Here is a 23,534-nt window from a genome sequence, read left to right on the forward strand (position 1 = left end):
ATTTACCTTTTATCTTCCTTTTTCAACATTTTCAACATATATTTTTTATATTTTTCCCTTTTTAAATGGAAATTTTAAATTTGGTTTTAAATTATTGGGGTTTTAAATTTGTTCAGCCAATTATTTAATTCGTTTTATTCTGTTTTAAATTTTGTATTTATATGTTTTATTCTATGGCTGTTCACCACCCTGAGTCCTTCGGGAGTAGGGCGGTGTACAAATTCAATAAAATAAATAAAATAAATAAATATTTAACCCCCAGATTGCACATCACTCCTGAATGGAGAAGTGGAACCTTACCCAAAAGTAAAGATAGAAGGTCCCCAAATCTAGGTGCTCCAACAATCACAGCCGCTCAATGTTGGACTGACTTGGAGTAGGTTTCTCTCTATTTAGGCCTCCCCAGCCTCCACTGGGATAAGATTTTAACAGCCTCACTTAGCCAGCCTGGAGTTGTGAGATATAATAACCTCACCCAGTGGTTTCATGTAAATGTTGAGGAGAAATGTTGGGCACCTCAAAAAGATGGGACTTGGGGAGCGACCCATTCAACGCCAACTGGAATCAATCCTGAGGAAGGAAGAGAACCAGGGAAAAAAAGTATTGCACATTGTCAACCCCTAGAGCCAGTTCGGAAGGATATGGTCAGTGAATGAAAGCCACTGAGAGATCATGGAGCACAAAGATGAGTGTACAATGGAATGGGCAAAAGGCAGTGATGGTATTCAATTTTTTTTACTATCAGTTCTGTGGGTGTGGCTTGTTTGGTGGGCGTGGCTTGGTCATGTGACTGAGTAGGCATGGCTAAGTGGTCCTGTGACTGGGTGGGCATGGCTAAGTGGTCACGATCCTAGTTTTCCCCTACGAGGATTCCTGCATCCGGACCTTTTGCAATCCACCAAAGGATCAAAGGAAACCAGATTCCATACATCTCTGAACCATTAAGGCAAACCAAATACAAGTGGTCCTCGCTTAATGTCCGGTTGCTTATGTTCAAATTTACCTCTGACCTCCCCAAAGCTATTTGACCTGTTTTTGGAGTTTTGACAGCCATGCACACACACACACACACACACATTTATGACCAGTTACAACATCCCACACAATCATGTGACTAAGGTTTTCTATGTTTTTTGCCAGTTTCCAACAATTCCTTCTGGTTTCCATTTAAAAATGCCCATTGGGGAAAATGGACATTTAACAACCACAGTGTTTGCTTAATGACCACAAGGTTCATTTAACGACCATGGTGTTTGCCTAACTCGGATCTGCAACCTTAAAAACTCAGAGCCATTTTTCTATTTTCTTTTAAACAGGTATCTCTCTCTCTCCATCTCTCTCTTTTCTCCCCCTCTCACGCTCAGCTCTCTCTTTCTCCCTCTTTCTTTGTCATCTCCTCTCTTTTTCCCTCATTTCTCTCTCATCTCTTTTTCTTTCTCCGTTTCTCATCTATCCCTCTCTCTCTCTCTCTCTCTCTCTCTCATCTCTCATCTCTCATCTCTTTCTCATCTCTCTCTCATCTCTTTGTGTGTGTCTTGTCTCTCTCCCCCCCCCCGCTCTCTGTCTCATCTCTCTTTCCCTTCCCCCCTCTCTTCTCTCTTTCCCTCCCTCCCTCCCTCCCTCTCTCTCTGTCCATAGGGGGGAAGGAACCTCTGAACTGGTGCTGGGTGGTGGGAATCTGACATCTGGAGGCCAACGAGCCAGGTACTGAAGACCAGATGGGGGCAATCCCGCAGTCTCCCAAAAAATAACAGATGTCTTGTTGCTTGCGAGCGCTTCTGGTGAGGAGGAAGAGAAGCATGGTGGGAGGAGGCTTGGCGGGTATCAGAGGGGCGGCGAGCGCTTCGCGGCTCCTAGGCGGGTATAGAGCCTCCCCACTCTCAACATCTTCACCTGAGGGCATTGCTGGCAGCCGCTTCCTGCGTCAGGAGGGCTGTGCTCTTCCCACTGCTGCTCGGCCTCCTCGATGCATGGAGGCAGGAGGTGGCAATTTCTTTCGCTGCCTGCAAACTGCGGGCGGCAAGTAGCAGAGTGAGTAAGCCAGTGATCTGCCGGCTGCCTCTAATCTGCAGTTTACTCATGAGCACATTTACTCGTGAGCATGGTTGGGGCTCCCGTTCTCAGAATCTCTCAGAATCTCAGATTCTGTGGTCTGATGAAACCAAGATTGAATTGTTTGGCCTCATTTCTAAATGTTATGTTTAGAGCAGTGATGGTTAACCTTTTTGGTGCCAAGTGTCCAAAGTGTGTGTGTGCCCAAACCCGCAAAATGCAATGCGAGCGCCCCCCATGCATGTGTGCACATCCCCACGCATGCCCACACATTTTCCATGCATGCATCCTGCCCCCCCATGCATGTTCCCAGGCCCTCCCCGCTCCCCATTTTGGCTTCCAGGTTGCTGCAGGAGGCTTTCCAGGCCCAAAACAGGGCACAAGAATGTATGTGCAAACCCCCAAACTGCAGTGCGAGCACCCTGCGCATGCACCCTGCTGCCTGCTTATGTGCCCTGTTCTCTGCGCATGTGCATGCACATCTCCCACATGCGCCCCGCCTCCCATGCATACACGGCAGAGACCCGAAGACCAGCTGGCCGGCGGAGGTGCACGGTGGAGCTGGGCTAGGGCGATGGCTGGCGTGCCTGCAGAGAGGCTCTGCATGCCACATGTGGAACGCTTGCAATACATTTGCCATCACAGCAGTAGTGGGTTTAAATTTCGACCACGACTGGTTTGCTTATGAGTGTGCGCGTGCGTGAAACACTTCTGCGCATGCTCAGAGACGTCCAGGTGGGTGGGCAGAGCCTCCCGCGGCTGCCGCTACTGGTTCACCCTGGTAGCAACCCATCACTGCATCACAGTTCTAGAGGAAATCAAGCACTGCTCATCACCTGCCCAATACCATCCTAATAGTAAAGCATGGTGTTTTTCAGCAGCAGGAACTGGGAGACTGGTCAGGGTTGAGGGAAAGCTGAATGGGGCAAAATACAGGGATATCCTCAATGAAAACCTGTTCCACAGCACTCAGGACCTCAGACTGGGCCAAAGGTTCAATTTCCAACATGACAGCAATCCTAAGCACACAGCCTAGACAACACAGGAGTGGCTTAAAGACAACTCTGTGAATGTCCTAGAGTGGCCCAGCCAGAGCCCTGAGTTGAACCCTAATTGAATATCTCTGTAGGGACCTGATAATGGCTGTCCACCTATGGTTGCCATCCAACCTGAGTTTGGGGATTTGCAAGGAAGAATGGCAGAAAATCCCCCAATCCAGGTGTGCAAAGCTTGTTGCATCATACCCAAAAAGCCTCGAGGCTGTAATTGCTGTCAAAGGTGCTTTAACACAATACTAAGTGAAAGGTCTGAATTCTTATACCAATGTGATATTTCAGTTTTTTCTTTTTAATAAATTTATAGACATTTTTAATATTCTGTTTTCAGTCTGTTGTCATGGGATACTTGAGAGTAGATTAATGAGAAAAAATGAATTTCAACAACTGTAGAATCAGGCTGCAGCATAATAAATTGACAAAAATGAAAGGGGTCTGAATACTTTCTGAATGACAAAACTATGCCAAAACTCACATTACCCACATTAGTCATTTACCTCCAACAGCCGATTAGAGCCAGAACTGCAGAAATTTTAATGACAATAAATAATTCATTGCAATGTAAACAACAAATAAAAACACTTCTGCAATAAATCAAAGATGTTCCAGTCATCTAATGCTCAGCGTTTCCACATAGTCCTTCCTTACGATTTTATTGGCAGCTCATTAGGTGCTTTCTAAAATAGTTTCAAGGAAACGGTTGATAGATAGTCTTCAGTCTTAACAACGGAAATCGAAGTTATGCCCACTTGAAAAGGAAGAAGCAGTCAAGTCAGCTTCGAAACTCTGGCTTCCTTCCATCAGTCATCAAGGCGTGACTGTTTATTTACAAACAGAAGATCCAAAGTCGCAACTCCAAATTAGCTGCGTATCACTAACAGACTGATACGGCTGCCGTACTACGTGCATTACTCGCCCCCATCTCGAGCCCGCTGAAAAGAAGACAAGAGGCGGGATCCCGGCTGCTTTGGTGGGACGTCCTGAGCGCTGGTGGGCGTGGGAAGAGTGGGTGGGCTTTGAAAGAAGGTTACGCTTAGGGCTGCGTATACCCAGCGGGGCGGGCTGGGAAAGGCAAGTCGTAATTCCGGGTAATGGAGGCTGACTGTTTTACTTCGTCTCCTCTCTCGGGTGCCAGCCGGCTTTGGAGGCTCAGCAACTTGATCATGGCCGTCTTCTTCGGGCTGGCTGGAGCCGTTCAGGTCCGGCTGGGCTGGATGAGTATTTGTGTTGAGAGGGACAAAGGGTGCGCGGGAGCTGGGCAGGCTAATCCCCTGAGTGGCACAGGCGAGAACTCAATGACGGAGGGACAGAGTCTGGAAGGATCCCGAATTGGGGAAAGGCTCGAGTAATGGGGTCGCAAGAGAAAGACAAGGTTCCCCCTTCGCCTCTTCTTCTACCGACTCCAAATAGAGCGGTGAGAAGAGGGTAAACTCCAGAGAAAGCTTCGCAAGAGAAGCAACTTTAAAAACGTAAACAGTCAAGACTTCCTACTCCTGGTCACTCTTGGAAGCATCACCCGTTCCTGTAATTATCTTGGCAACAATAAGAAAGTGGTTTGCCAAGGTCTTATTCTGAGATATTTTTCGATGTGCCATTCTATTCTCCAACCTTGGACTTTCCCTTAGCTGCTCAGGTAAGGGCCACTCCCCATTTATCCAGCTGAAAATATCCTTTTCTGCCTCCTTTTGCAGAATTGGCTTTATTTCCTCTCCCGTCCAAGAGCAAGGCTGGAATGGCCCGAAACGCTCTTATGCTTCTCACCCATTACCTTGGTGATGGATCAAATAGCCAGAGGACATATTAATAGAGGATGGTCAAGCTTTTTTCAGTCTAGTTTCAAATCAGCCCCTTTTGCCACCATTCTGCTATTTTATCCCTATCCACAATTTGGCAAGTGAAAAGTCCTGAAAAGGTATTTAGTGTGTATTCTTGCTAAGAAACTATATGGAAAGGTCCTTGTGGTCACCAAGTTTCAAACACAACTTGAAGGTGATTTGATGTTGCTTTTTAAAATGAATGCTACAGACTGCAATGGAGCCACCATTGAGTTGGCATCAGTCAGATTTGTCATAGGGTGCACACAGTTTGACTGTAGACGTCAAAAGAGGAGCCCATTCTTAGAGGTTTGCAATTTCTTTCCAGTCCTCATGTAGTTTTCAAGAAATAACATTTGCTGATCATCTTTTATCAATGACAAAAGATTCCTAGTAAGTCTTCCACAGATTGAGCAAGGAAAGCTGATAGTGACTTTTGGTTTATCTTGAAGGATTTTGATTTTATGTGCTATTCAATATCAGAGCATATAGCAATGATTTTTGCTTTCTTTGTCGCAGATCAATGACCCTGATCCTGGACTTTGGATAGTGAGTATAGATATGATCTTGTCCCTTGCTATGTTAATATTATGTCCTAACATTTTTACTGGGGTGGTACTTTTTTATCCCACCTTTATTAAGGTGCTTATTGGACCAGACCTGTTTTCCTTTGAGATCAGCCATGATTGGTTAGATGCTGCCACCTGCTGCGTATAGAATAAATACAAAACTGGACCTAAAAGCAATTAATGATGATATCTGGGGGAGGAAGTTAAATTGCAGAAGATAGTTTTTCAATTACTGTACTGAAATTTCAAATTAAGTGCATGCCACTAGTAAGTAAATAGATTTTATTTACTATCAAGGGCTGCCTTACACAAATGAGTGAAATATGGTCCTATTGTGCACTTGCACAATAAGAACTGTAATTGCACTTTTGCTGCCATTGCTGAACAATTTTCAAAGCTAACCCTTTGTACAGCAGCCTAATTTAGAGTTTCCTTCAGAGTTCACAGCTGGTGTACTACATCTGCTTCTAATGGTGCAAATACTATGAAGTGAACTTGAATTACTAATAACAAAACTGGTTTACGAGACCGCCTTCTGCCTCCAATAGCCTCCCACCGACCAGTACGCTCCCACAGAGAGGGTCTCCTCAGGGTGCCGTCGGTTAGACAGTGTTGACTGGCGACCCCCAGAGGGAGAGCCTTCTCTGTGGGGGCACCTGCCCTCTGGAACGAGCTGCCCCCGGAGATTTGTCGGATTTCCAACCTCCGTACCTTTCGCCGCGCCCTTAAAACACTATTATTCCATCAAGCAGGGCTGGCCTAAAATTTTATGGGAATGGGTTATTTTATTTTAGATGATTGCCCAAACTAATAATTTTAAATTGTTTTTAACTTTTATATTGTTGGTTTTTATTTTGGCTGTACACTGCCCTGAATCCTTCGGGAGAAGGGCGGTATAAAAATTAAATAAATAAATAAATAAATAAATAAATAAATAAATAAATAAATAAATAAATAAAAATAAATAAATAAATAAATAAATAAATAAATAAATAAATAAATAAACAAACAAACAAACAAACAAACAAACAAACATGACACCTAAATTAGAGTTCTCCTGTGTGCAGTTTATTCTCCACATGGACTGATTGTTTCCCCAAGCTGACAAAACATTCATAAGAAATAATAATTTTGCCTGTGATCATTACATTCAGCTTGGTAGGTCTGTTTGATGGTGGGTGGTTTCATTGGTAAAACATTTCTTTTTGTGAAACGTCAATGGTTTAAAAGACCTATAAGCACAATGGAGCTTTTTTGCCCTTCTAAGATCTTTTTTCCTTAGACAATAAAATACAGCTTTCCTACTTTACTAACTTTCCCTGGGATGCAATTTTGGGACTTGTTTATTTATATAGTCTTTGGGATTGAACACTTTCCATTTTCCTTTTTTCTATCTTCGTTTATTTATAAAATGTATTTAATATATCTCACTCTTAGGTTGTGTACTCTGTGCCAGCAAGTCTTGCACTGGTAGTAAGCCTTAATCCATCAGTCACAGGTATAGTATTATTGGGGAAAAGAGATCACTCTTCAAATGACAGATTCTGGGTACTCATTTCTTCTTTGCTTTTTGATAATTTAGAAATAAACTTTATTCTCCCATCCAGTTAACTAAACATTGTTGACTACATTCTTAAACCATGAATTGATATGTGATTGTAAAATATTAGTAGGCAATATACTCAATGGTGGGATTCAAATTTTTTTACTACCGGTTCTGTGGGCATGGCTTGGTGGACGTGGCATGGCATGGCGTGGCTTGGTGGTGTGGCAGGGGAAGGATACTGTAAAATCTCCATTCCCTCCTCACTCCAGGAGAAGGATACTGCAAAATCCCCATTTCCTCCCGATCAGCTGGGACTCGGGAGGCAGAGAATAGATGGGGATGGGGCCAGCCAGAAGTGGTATTGACCGGTTCTCCGAACTACTCAAAATTTCCGCTACCGGTTCTCCAGAACTGGTCAGAACCTGCTGAATACCACCTCTGAATATGCTGAACACTGAAATCATAAAGTCGTATAAGGGTAGTACATTCTTCCATTTTTGGTAGATGTTTTTGGGAATATAGTTGATAGTTATAATTATTTATAACTCCTTTCTTTTTCTAAAAAAAGTCCTCACAATTGTGATATTGGAAACAGAATTATTGGACATAGAGATGGGGAGTTTAGGTGTTAAATCACCACTGGCTTTCAGCTTAAATCGATTTCATGGAATTTTTGTGAGGATAAAAACAGAGCAGAGAATAGAGCATATTTCAATTCTTTGGTTGAAAAGACAGCATATGACAGTAATGTTTTAAGTAATCTTAGATATACCTAGCGTTCTATTTCTTTCACATTTAACTTGAGATCTACATTGTATAAATCCATGTGTTGTTTAGCTTCTCTATTAAGGTAGTTTGTTGTATTCTATATATATGCTTGCATATATTTTTGTTTTGTTTAGATGTTTTAATCAATATATTCAAAGTCAATTGAAATTTTATCATTTTTGATATTCTCTTCTGCCTTTCTCTTTATGGAATAAAGAAGTCTACCATATGCTGACTAGTTTCCTTGAGATTTCATACTATATGCTCATTTCCTTATGTGTTATCTATATCTAATGTGGCCTGTTAGCTACTCTCTTTTCAGTATCTCCTATATTTTAAATTTTCAAAATACAGCTGTTTTAGATATTTCAACATGCATGAAAAATATTCTTCTTGTTTGATGATTCGATTAATGCAGTAAATCCCAAATCTAAAGAATTTTTTCTCTGCAATTGTTGTTTGAAGGCTCTTGAAGAGATTGATCAAGACAAATGAATTCAATGTGCAAATTCCATTGTGATTTGTACAAATAACTCACCACATTTTCCAGATAACATTCTGTGGAGAAGTATATCAGATCTACATTCAGCTGCTTGTGTCATGGGTTCTGCTGTGTTGGGATATGCCTTGGTTACTACTGCTCAAAATAATATCTTGCACGAGGAAGAAGGCAGGTAAGTAATGAGATCTTTTCTGCATTAATTCGTATTTTCATGATCACCATAGTTCTCATCCTTAACACTTGTGAGAGCCTTAAGCTATCCTAGATCTAAGGAATTAGAATGATTTAAAGCTTTGAAATCCTTAGAACAAATTCCTGAAACACATGATATATTTTGATGTGCCAAGAAAATAAATAGAAGGAAATCCTAGAAAACTTTATCTTGCAATCTGAGTTTAGTAACATTTGATACAAAACATTGAACATAGTTTGATTTTTTTAATGGTTTTTTCAGGTTCGTCTGTAATTGCTATTTAATCTAGTTTTTTATGTTTAAGTAGAATGTCATATTTTATCATAAAGATGCTGAATTTAACCAGACTACAACCAATCTTATTATAATGGATGTATATATGTTTTAATGTAAAAATATATGACATTGATTGGATAGTGCCCAAGTCAAGTTAAGTGCTTATACCTCTTGCCTAAAATGGAAGTACCTTGCATTCCCTATCAAACTTTGACTTGTGTTAAAGCTTGTGTTAATACTCCCAAGAAATTAAAATATGGCAAATTTTCCTCAAGTAGTATTTTTTTCATTTCTTAGATTGCCAGTATATTCTTTCAGTAAGTATGTGCTTGTTTAGTACTAAACAGAATTAATGCTGTTGTAACTATAAGCAGTCTTTCTTTGCATAGTTTATTTTGTGGGATCAATTTTGTGTAACTTACACAGTTGTCTTTGATTAAAAACAGGGAGTTATTTGGTCTGGTGATTGTTACTGCCTGGATGAGCCTTTGTCGTAATTCAGCCAAGTGAGTCTTTTAACTTGCCAAATCCAGCTTAGTAATACATTGAAAACTTGTGCTTACCCTGACAAATATATTATAATCCTGTGCCAAGGATGACTGATTTTTGCGGTCTTGTTATAGTTGGAGATTAAGTTCTTTTAAAGAGAAAAGCAAATTATTTAGTCCTTGGTATGTATTTAACATAGACAACTGAACTTTGCTCAAGTAGTTGAGTGAGGAGACTGGAGTTCTAGTTTAGTGGTAGAGTTGCCAGTCCCAATTGTGGTTACTAAGTGAGGACTATCTGTATAACTTCTTTATCAGTTCCAGAAATCATGTCAATGTACTTTTACAAAACCAAGAATAATTCATATTTGTGAGTTCCTGTTGATTGGGTTGAATTGGATTGTATTTCAGCAAACACTGTCTGTTTCTTTCCAGAAATTCCCTGGGTGGATTTCATTTGGTCGTTGCAATTTTCCTCTGTCTTTCTCCTTTTGTAATGTGGTTATACATCTATGTGAATACAGAAATGCGAGCATCATGGCCATCTCACTGTAAAACTGTTATTTAAAATAATGGAAAGCATCAAGTGTTTTCATTACTTCAGAGGTTGTTTCTCTACTGATGCCAAATGAACAAGAACCACAATTAAGGCTAATTACTTCCCATGAAGACCAGTTTCTCTAAAGTACTTTTGAAGACTGACAATCCAGAAAACTGAACTCTGGATTATGACCTTTGTTTTCAACTGCTTTAAGGCCAGTTGTTTCATGATTTCCATTTTATTTGTATGCTTTTGATACATGCAAGGGGTTGGGCTGAATAAATCGAAGTGCCTCTGTGCCTCATGTTGAAGCCACAGGACTGTAGCCAGACATTACTGGAAGAACTATATGTTTTATGTAATTATGAAATGTAAATAAATATATTAATAATTTGATAAAGATGTATCCGGTGTCTCTGAAATTCCATCCATGCTTCTCTACATATATCTTCACTATTTGGATGATTAACATACAATTTGTCATCATTCCGAGTAATGAACTCCGGGAAGTTGAGACTCTGACACTTCGTTCAGATTCAAGAAATCCTTTATTGAGTACATCATATCTGCGAATAGAAAGGTAAAGCTAGCTCTAAATTATTCCCGCGCTTAGGGATAGTTAAAAGAATGAGATCTTCCCACCCCATGTCTTTCAGGTCACATGGGCCAATCAGTCCAGATGTAGATTCCTGCCCAACTTCGACAGGGGTCCGTTTGACATGACCTTAGTTCTCACACCGTCTGGTAGATGTTATGGCTAGCTAGTTGAGGCACCACATTCCTAAATCCCTTCTCCCCTTGAAGGGCAACCAAGAAAACCAGAAGCAAGCATGGCTTCAGCTGAAGTCATTTTGCAGGTTGACACAAATCTTAATCCATAACAGAATGTCATATTCCATTTAATAAACCATAGATTAAAATATGGAGAAGCGTTTGATGTAGTGCTAGGCTCATTTCTCTGTAAATTATTCTTCACAGCTGTTTTAACTTAAAGCCTGTGTTTTAAAAACAGCCACCATATCTGGACTACATATATTTGGATAACTATGAGTTTGCAATAGACTTAGAAAACTATTTTCTGCTGTTCAGTACTGTCTGGCTTTTTGCAGCTCAAATATAGAGATTCTAATCTTGATATAGCAAGAACTTCCATTGTTAGCACTTTGTTTTTTGGTCAATAAACCAGTGCTGTGGAGTCGGAGTCAGAGTCGGAGTCGAGGAGTCGGAGTCGGAGGAAATTTTGGGTACCTGGAGTCGGAGTCGGAGTCGGCAAACAATGCACCGACTCCGACTCCGACTCCTACTAAATTTAGATTGGAATTTTAAAAAAAGCAAGTTTAAATGTCCCAATTCACAAAAAGTTATAATTAATGACTTCTCTACTGTAAGAATAAAGAACAATGCATGCAGTGCCTCACGTAACCGCAAAATGAACACGTTAAGTGACCGTGAAGAAGCATGCTTTTCATGTGCTTCACTATAAGGCACGCAACACACAATTAGGAGTGGCAATACTTATACTTTCCATAATGTTGTGTTCTGCTGTTACAGGGAACGCAGCGCCCATGGGTAACCTAGCCTCTCACTGATAAGGGATTAAGTAAATATGTTTTTTGCAGGACTAGAGACACTTGCATAAGTGAAGGGAATGGAGGGTCAATAGTTCAAGACTGAAGCTGTAAACCATTGGAAAAACTGCTGTCATTCAGCTAAGGCTATAAAAACTTGTAAACTCTGATTGTTAGCTTAAACTTTAAACATGACTATGGGATTCTACTAGGGAAATCATGTTTTATAATAAATGCCCCTTCCTGGATCCTCCCACTGCCCTATCTTCAGCAGCAGATCAGCACACAAAAAGGAGAAGGCAGCAGCTTCTGCCCAACTACCTGTTTTGCTCAGTGCTCTTTTGCTTGCTTGGAAAGACTGCAGATTTTTCCCCCCCTAGCTATACTGAAAAACGAAAGAGAAAGTAAAGCAGGCTGTTGGTTTTGCATGTTAGAAAATTAGGCAGGCAGATTTCTTTTCTTTTTCCTCACCAAAAAAGGTAGGTGCAAACAACGGGAAATTTAGGGAAAAAAGGAGATTTTAAAACACAAAAGAAAAAAAGCTCTATTTAACTAGGGAATTGTAATAATTGAGATACTATTAATTGTATATTGTGTTGAAAGCAGAAATGGTTAAGTTGTGGTTTGGAGGAATATATGGGGGAAATTATTTGGTTTATTATTATTGGTAAATATAATTAATTGATTTGTAAGAAATTGGATTGCATGGAAATAATTGGAATATTCATGTTCATATTGATTAATATACAAAAAAGGTAGTTATATAACTAATTGATTTATATTAAAATGTTGAATTCATATTAAACAACTGTAATATTACATAATTAACCAATGTGAGGATGGATATAAAAATAGATGACAATGGGAAGGGGTATAATATAGAATAGAAGGGAAAATTGAATTTGATTAAGATTAGAGATGAGGATGAAGGGTAATATTGGTTTTTTACAAAAATAGATGAGGAATAAATATGGCAAAAAGGAAATATAGAAATTGTAAATTTAATTGAAATGACTAAACACTGTTTAAATTTATGAACCGGCCAAATACTCTGTTCAAAGAAAATACATTGTATGTTTGTATGTGTGTTTCTAATTATTGTTATTTATTCATATTTGTTCTCTTTTATTCTTTAAAGTTTAACAATTCATTCTTTATCTTAATATCTTTATATTTGTTTGGGGTTGGCTTTCTTCCCTTTCATCTTTTTTATTGTACAGCAATCTTTCTCCTCAAACCTACCACCTCTCTCTTTTCTTTCCTTCTTACTTTCTCTTCCTCACCCTCTTCTTCTCCTCCCTACTTCCTCTTCCTTTCTCCTTCTCCTCCTCTCTTCCTCCCTCTCTTACCCTCACTCCTACTCTAATTTCCCTTCCCTTCCTTCATCCCTCTCTATTGCTGTATCCTTTTATGTATATGGACTACTCAGAGGGCTGAAAAAGTTATTTCTGACTGGTCCTCTCCCTTTTGACCAGTCCTCGAACTTACGACTGTCCTCACATTTTACGTTTTTGCCCTATCTTGTCACCATGGTGAAGAGAAGCAGTTGTGAAATGAGTGACATGGTTGTTAAAAATGCTGCACGGGCATAAATGTGAGGATGGTCATAAGTGTGAGGACCAGTCAAAAGTGCGAGGACCTGTCAGAAATGACTTTTTTCAGCCCTCTATACACATAGCCATGGCCACCCGGTCACATGACCAGCTAGCCACACCCACCCAGTCACATAACCTCCAAGCCATGCCCACAAAATAAGCCACGCCCACAGAACCGGTAGTAAAAAAATTTAGAACCCACCCCTGGTTGGGGGTCACCACAACATGAGGAACTGTATTAAAGGGTCGCGGCATTAGGAAGGTTGAGAACCACTGGCTTAGAAGAACTTGGTGGAACAGCTTCTTGGATTCAACTGTAAGTGTTTATATTGTATAGGACAAATCATGTCTAGGTTTAGTGCTGGGATATATAGCTTATTTGTTTGTATAAAGCCATGTACGTACAACTTACAAGACTGTGTATGTTGATATTAAAAATCTAATTATATGCCAGTTAGTATAACATATTTTATATTTTAGGGAAAGAGGCATCCTAAACAATGGCAAAAAGACTGCTAACAACAAACACAACAAAGTCTACTGTTTATGAGCACTTTGCATTATCAAGTGATGGAAAACATTACGTGTGCCAATGTATTAGAAAAGATGATGATGGTGAAAAACAATGTGATGCAAAAATTAGCAGTTTCAGTGGGCCTGATAAAAATGCACCTACAAGAGCATCAAATTTGAAAAGACACTTACAGCGTTTTCATCCCAAAGTGTTAGAAGCCGTGAATGAGAAAGATAGCAATGAAAACATTGCATCTACTTCTGTGACAAAAAACGTTCAGAAATCTACTGGAGAACAATCACAAATAAGAAAATTCTTTATATCTGACAAAGTTACCATAAGGATGACACCAGAAAAATTCAAACACCACATTATTGAAATGGTAGTAAAGAATAGTGTACCACTATCCTTCTTTTCACAGACAGCCTTTTTAGGCCTAAATGGAGAAATGGCAAAAAAACTTGGTGTTTCTCTGGAAAGAGAAAGTATAAGGAAACTTATAATTGAGGAGGCCAAATGTAAAAAGGAAGAACTACAGAAAGTTATGAAAGGACGTTTTGTCTTCCTTAAAATGGATGCATGCACACGTCACAGAGTCAATTATTTCGCTATTAATGTTAGATTTGTGGATGAAAATAACAAAACAATAACACGGACCCTCGGAGTAAAGGACACTCAGGCACATCACACCAGTGATTACCTTCAGAAGTTAGTGGAGGGTGTTCTAGAAGATTTTGAAATTAAAAAGGAACAGATTTTATGTGTTGTGACAGATAACGCTTCTAACATGTTGAGCACAATTGAGAAGATGAAGGCAGATGAAGAAGGTATCAAACAGATATTAGACTTAGAGGAAGACAGCTCTGCAAGTATTAGAGAAAGTTTAGAAACTGAAGAGAATGCTGACATTTTTTTAGACAACTTTGTTGAAGAAGCATTGAAGCTTGCTACTATTCATCATATGCGATGTGCTGTTCATACACTGCAACTTGCCATAAGAGATGGATTAAAAGATCGCCATGCAGCTACATTAATTGGCAAATTACGGCAAGTAACTGTTGCAGCCAGGGCCCCAAAAACAGATGCAATTTTGAAAAGACGTGCAGGAAAAGGAGCCATTTTGGATCAAACTACTCGCTGGGGAAGCACTTATTTAATGGTGAAGCGTTTGCTTGAACTTAAAGACTTCATAGAAGAAATGGACAATGAAAATCTTGCATTAACTGCAAGCCAGTGGACACAAACAAAAGAGCTGGAGAACCTTCTTTCTCACACCATCACTGTCACCAAGAGGTTGCAATGTGATGATCTAACCCCGGGTAAATTCCTCTTGGAATGGAAGAGCCTGTTATATCGCCTGAACAAAAATGGAGGGTTAATAGCTGAGGGCATTGCATCTTCAATGATGAAAAGAGAGAGTCTTTTGCTGGAAAATGAAATCTTGTTAGCGGCTATTTATGTCGACCCAATGAGCCGACTTTTATTGAACAGTAAACAGATTGCTACTGGGAAAAAGGCCCTCTATGATGTAGCAGTTCGCATGAAGGGATTACGACCTGAAATACCTCCACAGGAGGATGGAGTTCTTTTAAGCAATAGTGGTAACTCAGAATCATCTTCTTCAAACGAAGAATTAGACTTTGATTCCTTCTTAGACAAAATGGAAGTTGCTAAAGGAAAGCGACGTCGCATAAGCGTTACAGAACCAGTAAATGTCCAAATAAAAAAATTCCAACAGGAGTTTTATAAAGCACTAAAAGAAGTTGAAAAGTATGATCGCTCATCAAAACTTACTGTTGAAGAAGCCATCCTTGTTTATCCAGAGATCGTTAGTGATGTGGCCAGAATAGTTACTGCAATGCCACCCACCCAAGTCAGTGTCGAAAGATTATTTTCAGCCCTAAAAATAATAAAGTCTGACTTAAGAGCCTCTATGAAAGAGGATCTGGCAGAGGCAATTCTCTTCCTTAGAACTCTACATTGAATTGATTTGCATTTGCTAAGCCTATAACTACATTTCAAGATTAATATAAACCATTTCTAGGTTTTACAGATTTTGTTTTTGGTTCATATAGATAAGCTTTGTTTTTGTTCTAAAACAACCAAATAATGTGGTTTGTATTTTTGAACTGGTAAAGTTCCTGTTCCTGATGTTTATGCCTGCTGCTACTATCCAGCAACTTGATTAATTAAATTAATAAAAAAAAATTAATAAAACTTTGTTGTTTTCATTGTGTTTGTCTTTTGCTTAAACTGTTCAATACAGTAGACTGTTGGCTTCCCAGCCAGTAGTCCTGTGGTAATGACATGTATGTTGCCTTTCTTTCCTTCAAGGAATGTATAAAATACATTCGCATATTAATACAGAGGAGTCGGAGTCGGGGAGTCGGAGTCGGAGTCGGAGTCGGAAGTACAAAAAACTGAGGAGTCGGAGTCGGAGTCGGAACATTTATCTCCCGACTCCACAGCTCTGCAATAAACCCTTGCATCTAATTGGATGTTGATAATTCTACAACTCATTTTTAATTGAACAGAGTGTATGAGTTTGACAGTCTCATTCTCCATTCTTCCAGTCAGGAATTTATTCTTCGGTTAAAGTGGTGGTATCATTTCAAGAGAGAGAAAAGAGAGAAGCATAATGGTAGGAAATGTTTTAAATAGAACGTTATTTTATTCCAATATTACAGATGTTAATCCAATATATTAATTTCCAGTCTTCATATCAGCAAACAGAGCTTCCATTCACTTTTCATGTGAGACTTAATGTTGACAGTGTAATTCTCCAAAGAGGAAACATATGAGAGTAAACTTTTAGCAAATAATTACTACAACATACTATGGGATAAATTTAGTTTAACAGGACTTTTTTGTTGCTGTTGTTGTTTAAAAAATGTATATATACAATGTTTTTCATAGCTTTATTCACTATTCATTATCGAATATTAAAACTGTGTTTTAATTAAAAACAGTTGGAAAAATAGCAATTTCTAACCCACACCAACACAATAGTATTTAAAATGGAGAATTGTGTGGATGATCTTTGTAATACATTTCCCTATCTGGAATTCTTCCATTTCCCTTTAACACCAGTCTGTCATTATAGACATATATAGTTCCAAAAGCATTGATTTCTGGAGGAGTTTCTATAATCCCTTCAAGTGTCAGGTGATGGACTCCGTGAAAATCTAAACAGTAACTACCATAATGAAGATGGCCTGCAAGAAAACATACTACTGAGTGATGTGAATAAATGACAGCAAGGACATCTTTATAATTCCAAGCCAGGCAAATACTGCTTGTACAGTCCGGGTTGATGGGTATGTGTCCTGCAGTACAAGAAGAAATGCACTCAGAATAAATGAAATACCATCATTTTTGTTCACACGTGAAAGTATAACATTCCACAGGGCCTCACTAAAATTGGATATCCTCAGCTCAAATCGTAGTTCCTTATGTAAATTTGAAAGCTGCCAATTCTTACATTGCCTTCCAATTTGTAACATGGGAATAATACCCAAATACTTATGGAATATTAGAAGAATAGAATTCAGTGTAGGGCAGGGGTGGGTTCTACTTACCTTTACTACTGGTTCACAGTGGGGCCACGCGCTCACACGCTCTTCTGTGCAAGTGCAGAAGCTTCTGCGCATGCGCAGAAGCGTTTTGATGACGTCGGGGTAATTGGGCGGAGCCTCCCGCCGGTTTTACTACCGGTTCTATAGAACTGGTGCAAACCGGGGGCAACCCATCACTGGTGTAGGAGTATTGAACTCACAAAAGTGAAACACTTGCCCTGGGAATATTCAGAATTCTTTAAATATCTGATAGACAAGTAAATGCAGAAATAGACATATTTTTTACAATTTACATTGTAAACATTGATTTAAACTTCTAATCATTAAAATGTTCAAAAGAAGCAATATTGGAAATTACAGTTGAAGTAATTAGGCTGCTTTTCCAATTCTTTTTTCCCCTTTTTGGGAAGCTTAGATTGCAAGATACAATTTATTTCCTAAATAAATAAATACTTATTACTTCCTTTCTCTACTATGCAGATCCCGGAGAGGGGGGAGAGGCAAGCCTGCCCCCCAATTTTTCCTGTATGTTCTCTCTGCCCCTTTAACTATAACTGGTGTCCCAGCAAAGTGTATCCCACTGGTCTTTCTCTTGATCTTCCCACCTCCTTTCCTTCCCTGAAGTATTCCAAACATACGCAGTTCAGTTCAGGCAGCAAACACTCCAAACCAGCAGAGAACACATCCCTAGTCGGAATGGTAAAACCAGAGATATTCAGATTGTATTCTGTCCCCAACAGTATTAATTATTAAAAAATACAGCCATACCTGCAATCACAACTCTCTCTTGATTCTCATCAGCATAGGTAAGAACTTTATCAAGCCAATCCAGCTGGTCTTGACTGAATCCACCATTGAACTGTACAAAATTGCATTCAGCAAGCCCTGTAAAAAAAAAAAAGATGGGAAGCTATATAGCAGCAACAAATTTAATTATGGTCATATACCAATACCACAAACTCACAAGCAATATTTTTAGTTTGAAATGCACTTTTTATGAAGAATGAAAGAATAAGTGCCAATTCCAGAAATGTGTGTTAAAAGCAAGGTGTCCCTCACTTTAAAGGATCAAACTAAGCCTAGTAAATGAAGAAAATGGGATTTAAAAAAAGTTTGCTTCAACTGAGTTTCCTGGAGGTAGAAATAAGCCATTGTCTCTATTGATATTTTAATCAGGTTGCATAAAAAATTAATAAAATATCATTTAATATTTGAAAATATGATAATACTGCAGCAGTCATACAAAACACATCAATGTTTGTATGTACTAAATGTAGCTCTACCTCCCCTTTCTTAATTGGAGATTACATAAATGTCATAATACTTTATTGCCTAGCTTAATTTTGTGGAACTTTCTGTCTGAAAAAGTTGGTATTCCGAAATGAAGATTCCACGGGGGTGATGTCCTTGCCATATACTTTAAAGGAATATTAAGAAAATAAGACCACTTATGATCCTATAATAAATGGGTTTGTGTTAAGATTATCATAAAACTTGGTATGACAGATTTAACATGAGTAGTTGTTCCCTAAAAGAATATATGGAGGTATCTTCATATTCTTTAATAGCAATTTTTTTCATCCATACAAAACCAGACCATGACTGTAAAAATGTGCAACAATTATGTTTAGCAGAATATAATACCTAGTGGACTATTCAGGTTTTCATTCGGATTTTTGTCTTGTAGCAGCTGTAGAGATTCTTTATATTTTTTTGTGGATGTTTCCCTCCCCAGAATACTTAAGTCGTACGCATCAAGAAGAATGAATCGAAATTTAGGCATTGGAGAAAATTGGTAAGCATAAAAGAATTCTGTAGTTGGGTTTTCTGTGGAACTCTGTTCTTTGATAAAGTTATTAAACAAACTTTGGTCTTCTAAGTACTTGGTATTCAGTTCAGATTCCATAAGATAATTCCGGCTGAAATTATACAATTCATGATTGCCCCATATGTGATGGACTGGTGCACTGAGTTTCTTAAATTCCTTCATAACTTGTTGCAGTGCTTTCTCTGATGTCTTATGTTGGGCATTGAAGCCATCAATGATGTCTCCAAGCTGTATTACAAACTGAACCTCAGTTCGATTCCAATCTTCAATTGCCTTCTGGAGACAGTTTAGGCTACGCTTATAATATCTCCTATTGAATCCCAGGAAATCATAACCATCCTCTATATCAGCATATTGGATGTCTGCTATGATTCCAAAGGAGAAGAGGGCTTCAGATGTTGTTCTTGTAGATTCTGCATCCATTTTGCAAAAAAGTCTTGCTTAGAACTAAGAGAAGGAAGAAAAGAACAGATGAATTGTTTGGATGGTAAATCTGCTGAGGTAACATGCAAGTCTGTAGGACTGCTTTATGGCTTTTGATGGACCTGATGATCTTTTCAGAAAATCGTATTTCATGAAGATAGAATATATTTCAAAAGGCACAAATTAAAACTGCATTCATATACAGTTCTTTTTCTCCCAGATTTATATAAGAAAACTGCTTGCAATCTTATCAATTTGTATTCTGTCAAACCAGTAGTTTAGACTAGGAAAACCATATTCAGCAGAAGTCTACATTAGCCTATTAAGAACACAACACTGTCACTATTACTACGTGGCCAAGCCAAGAAGCAGTACTACAGGTAGTTTAGTGAGTCATGCCTGATTTTACGACATTTTTGCTGTCATTAAGTGAATCATGCATCATTAAGAAATATGGCTTGTTTTGTTTTGTTTTTTGCTTGTTGGAAGCAAGCTGAGGTGGAAAAAAATGAAATATTGATTTTGGGTTTTACTGATTAGATAGATTTGTTGATACAGAAATCGCTAGTTTATAATATTATTTCAAAGTAAAAAGCTGGACTCTTGATATTATTATCTTACTAGCTGTACCTGGCCACACATTGCTGTGGCCCAGTCTGGTGCTTCTGCTGGGCTAAAAGAGTTCCAAACTCTCCACGAACATTTGGTGGTTGTGGCCAACTCGACGTCACTCACTTTCATCAGTCATATGACAGCCCCCGAGCCATGCCTACCCAGCTGGTGATTAGGGCAGAGAACCAGTTGCTAAAAAACAATGGGAACCACAAAATCCTCCCTCTCTCTCTCCCCCATCTGTCTCTCTCTCCCCCCATCTGTATCTCTCTATGTCTCTCTCTCTCCCACCCTCTCTCTCTGTATCTCTCTCTCCCATCCTCTCTCTCTGTATCTCTGTATGTGTCTCTCTCCCCCCCATCCATTCTCTCTGTATTTCTCTGTCTCTGGCCCGGCCTCTTCTGCATCCCCGCCATCGCCCTTACCTTTTCAGGCCAGGTCTTTGCAGCTCTCCGCACCACAGCAGAAACCTGGGGGCCCCCTCCGTCCTCCCTACACAGATGTTCTCTGGGGGCTCGACGGGGAGATGCATAGCAGGGAAGGGAAGGGAGGGAGGAAGGTGGTGCAGCGGGGGTTTGAGGCTGGTTTGGGGCTTCCTGCCTGAAGGAAGAAAGCGGCAAAGCCAGGAGCCACGCACACCCCACTGGACCCCTGCTGCGCAGTTCTCCTCCCCCGCCTGCCAAGGGTAGGAGAATGATTAAATCTCCCGTTCTTCCAGGTGAAATGAAGGAGGGCCGGCCATCCTCCCTCTTGCCCGTTTCCGCCCCCCGAAGCCTTCCCAGAGCCCCTTTTCTGCCAGAGGCCGAAATTTTCTTGTAGGCTCCGTGAACTGCCAGAGCGTCCACCTGGGAATCAAAGGCGGTGCTGGTCAAAGGCAACCCTGAGGCTCCAGTTGCCTCCATCTCCTGCTCACCGACCGGATTCACATAGCACTGGTTAGCGGCTGGTCTTTCTGACCTCGGGGCCCATGGTAGCGCTGGGCCAGGCGCAATCCGGGCCAGGTGAGGGACGGAGGGTTCCGCTCGGCGGACCCAGGCAGCCTCGTTGCCAGGTGTTCTTTGGTGGGAGCCCCGAGAGCAGCTGGCGAGGGGGATGGGCAGCAGCGGCGGGCGAGGCTAGTTCACGGGGTGGCTGGGGGAGGGGGAAGTCAGAGCCAGACTCAGGCGGGTCCCACCCAGCCCTAGAAGCGCCGGCTGCGAAGTCTTCCCGGCAGGGAGCCGGCTGCCTACCTGCCAAGCCTGATGGCAGGATATGGCCCTCGGGCGTCTCTGTCTTCCAAATGCGCAGTTTCTTGGAAGCAATATGGAGAGTCTAAATATAAGGAGCAGAAATCTGTTGAGTGTAATCAGGGCTGGGAGGCTGCCATGTTGGTTTTACGTCCAGGAGATAGCGCTGTTTTTCAATGTTTGTCAATGTCTTTCAATGTTTTCCAATGTTTTTCATGTTTTTGCCTGTCACAGGTGTGACATGTATATAATATGGGTATATAAAAATACGCCCGTAGTCGAATGCAACGTTGTGTCAAAATTTGAAAGCAATCGGTGAAGAACTTTCGGAGATGTGCGGTTATGTACAAACGGACATTTACATTTTTATTTATATAGATTCTACTGCATCAAAGGGAGTCAGAAGTCAATGCTTTTTCTTTCTATTTCCCTTCTTTTCTACACTTTTCTCTTCCCTTTTTCCTCCCCTATTTTTCCATTATTTTAGTTTTTGTATTTTATATTATAAACTAATTAAAAAAAGAAAGAAATGTGGCTTCCCTCATTGATTTTGCTGGTTGGAAGGTATCTGGGAAGGTCACAAATGGCAACCATGTGACCTTGGGACACTGCAACTGTTTTAAGTACATGCTAGTTGCCAAGTGGCCAAATTTTGATCACATGATCGCGGGGATGTTTTGATAATCATAAGGGTGAAGACCAATCAAAATCAGTTCTTTTCAGCATCATAATTTTGAATGGTCACTAAACCAATAGTCATAAACAGAAGACTATCTGTAGTTGATTTTTTTTTTTTTAAAAAAAAAAGTAGATTAGTACTAGGATGGAAGCCCTGGAAAACAACAAAGCCCTAGGTTAGTCTGGAAAACCAAAAGCAATGTATACTGTACAGTATTGTGGAAGAAGACAATAGCAAAGTAGTATTGCCATGGATATATTCATAGCGTGGATATATTCATGAATCACTAGTAACTGAACATAATTGTACTTCTACCGGAGGTAAATACACATGTATGCAGTCTTCATTATCAAAGCCTGGGATAGCTAATAACTTATAATTAACATGATTGCATACTCTCATGTTATGGCTTCCAATATAGTACCATAAACCAGGGGTTTCCAACCTTGGCCACTTTAAGCCTGGCTCTCAGCTCCCAGAATTCCCCAGCCAGCTTTGCCATAGACAACAACATCTGCCTATCCCAGGTCCTTGGTAGACCAGATTGACAGGTGGGTAAAAAAAATGCCAAATTCAGTACGAACATCTGGCTGACTGTGTGACTATTATGATAATAAACCTTTAGGTATATAGATGTTTCCATAATCTCCAGACAAGCATAGCCTTGAGGATTGTGGCAATTGTAAGAATCCTGGGAAATACCAGGTTGCATATTTCTTCAAACAGATCCCAAGCCTAGATTTGGGGAAGTCTTGTGTGTGCCGTTAACTAACGAACTTTTGTTCTGTTTTCCTCTTTTCCTTTTCTGCAATAGAGTAGGAAAACCCTCTGGGTCAAAAGTGCTACAGATTACTTACATTTTCCATCTGAAGATTTCCAATTAGGCACCCGCACATATGTTTCTGTTAGTCTTGCATTTGAACCTAAGTATGGTTACTTTGGATACAAGCGTTGCTTGACGTTTCAGGGTGGGTTTTTTTTCCCCCGTTTAAAAAAAAAGGCATTAAAAAAAGCCGAAGGAAGTGATTTCATTTCCTTTCTTTCGCCATAGAGCTATAACTGTAAACTCTGCGTGGCGTTGCGGGAGCTACTCTTATGTGCTGCAAAGAGATCGTCTCCGATTCTTTCCTATCCTGTTATCTCCTCTCTCTCTCTCTCTCTTTCTTCCCGGTCAGAAGTGGGCAATTGGTAAATTGGATGGGAATCGACAAAAGCTGGAAGCTGGGCTTAAACTCGCTTTAATTTGTTTCCACCCGAAATCAATGCTTGGCAGGTTGGCAATGGATGTACTTGCAGGGTTTTTTTTCCCCCCTACGCTTGTTTTAAGTGGAAAAGATGGACTTTTTCCAAAATGACAACGCTTGAATCTTGTAATCCACTTGTTTTCAAACAGAAGGAAAAATGAAAAGTTGGGATTCCTCCAACTTTCTTTTAGCAGTGTTATGACTACTATTCAAAAGAAGTTAGAAAGAGAAGATCTCCATCCCTCTTAAGAGAAAAAGAAGAACAATAAAAAAAAGCCTCGATAATACCTGATAATACCTCTCTCCTTTCCAAAGCTGCCTTAACGCCTTTAAATCCGTCTATTGTGATTTCGATTAGACAGGCGAACGAGAAGCAGCATGTAAGTACTTCGACAAAGACTGAATTTCATAGGAAGCCGCTTCTTCGTGCAAACCGTAGGCAGCCTAAAAGGAAACACAAGCGCCT

At 40.0% G+C, this 23,534-nt stretch overlaps 2 protein-coding genes across 3 annotated transcripts; one reads left to right on the forward strand and one right to left on the reverse strand.

Annotated features, from left to right (window-relative positions):
• The first annotated feature begins 4,189 nt into the window (after positions 1-4,189).
• On the forward strand, positions 4,190-10,204 carry TMEM220 (transmembrane protein 220). Its single transcript, XM_070934573.1, has 6 exons — positions 4,190-4,306; positions 5,441-5,470; positions 6,928-6,988; positions 8,355-8,478; positions 9,222-9,281; positions 9,699-10,204. Exons 1-6 carry the CDS (start codon positions 4,199-4,201, stop codon positions 9,829-9,831), a joined length of 516 nt encoding a protein of 171 aa, XP_070790674.1. The 5' UTR covers positions 4,190-4,198; the 3' UTR covers positions 9,832-10,204.
• A 5,867-nt stretch (positions 10,205-16,071) lies between these two features.
• ADPRM (ADP-ribose/CDP-alcohol diphosphatase, manganese dependent) lies at positions 16,072-23,493 on the reverse strand. 2 transcript variants are annotated; one of them, XM_070937493.1, is made up of 4 exons: positions 23,357-23,493; positions 18,701-19,331; positions 17,825-17,941; positions 16,072-16,807 (listed from the first exon to the last, which is right to left on the reverse strand). In XM_070937493.1, the coding sequence occupies exons 2-4, from the start codon at positions 19,305-19,307 to the stop codon at positions 16,494-16,496; spliced, it is 1,038 nt and encodes a 345-aa protein (XP_070793594.1). In that variant the 5' UTR covers positions 19,308-19,331; positions 23,357-23,493; the 3' UTR covers positions 16,072-16,493. The 2 variants fall into 2 exon arrangements, with proteins under 2 accessions (XP_070793594.1, XP_070793595.1); XM_070937494.1 differs by lacking the exon at positions 23,357-23,493 and adding an exon at positions 22,682-22,799.
• Positions 23,494-23,534: the final 41 nt, after the last annotated feature.

This window comes from Pituophis catenifer, unplaced genomic scaffold (assembly GCF_029215685.1).
Source record: "Pituophis catenifer annectens isolate HBS135680 unplaced genomic scaffold, rPitCat1.0.hap2 SCAF_2, whole genome shotgun sequence".
Classification (NCBI taxonomy): domain Eukaryota; kingdom Metazoa; phylum Chordata; class Lepidosauria; order Squamata; family Colubridae; genus Pituophis; species Pituophis catenifer.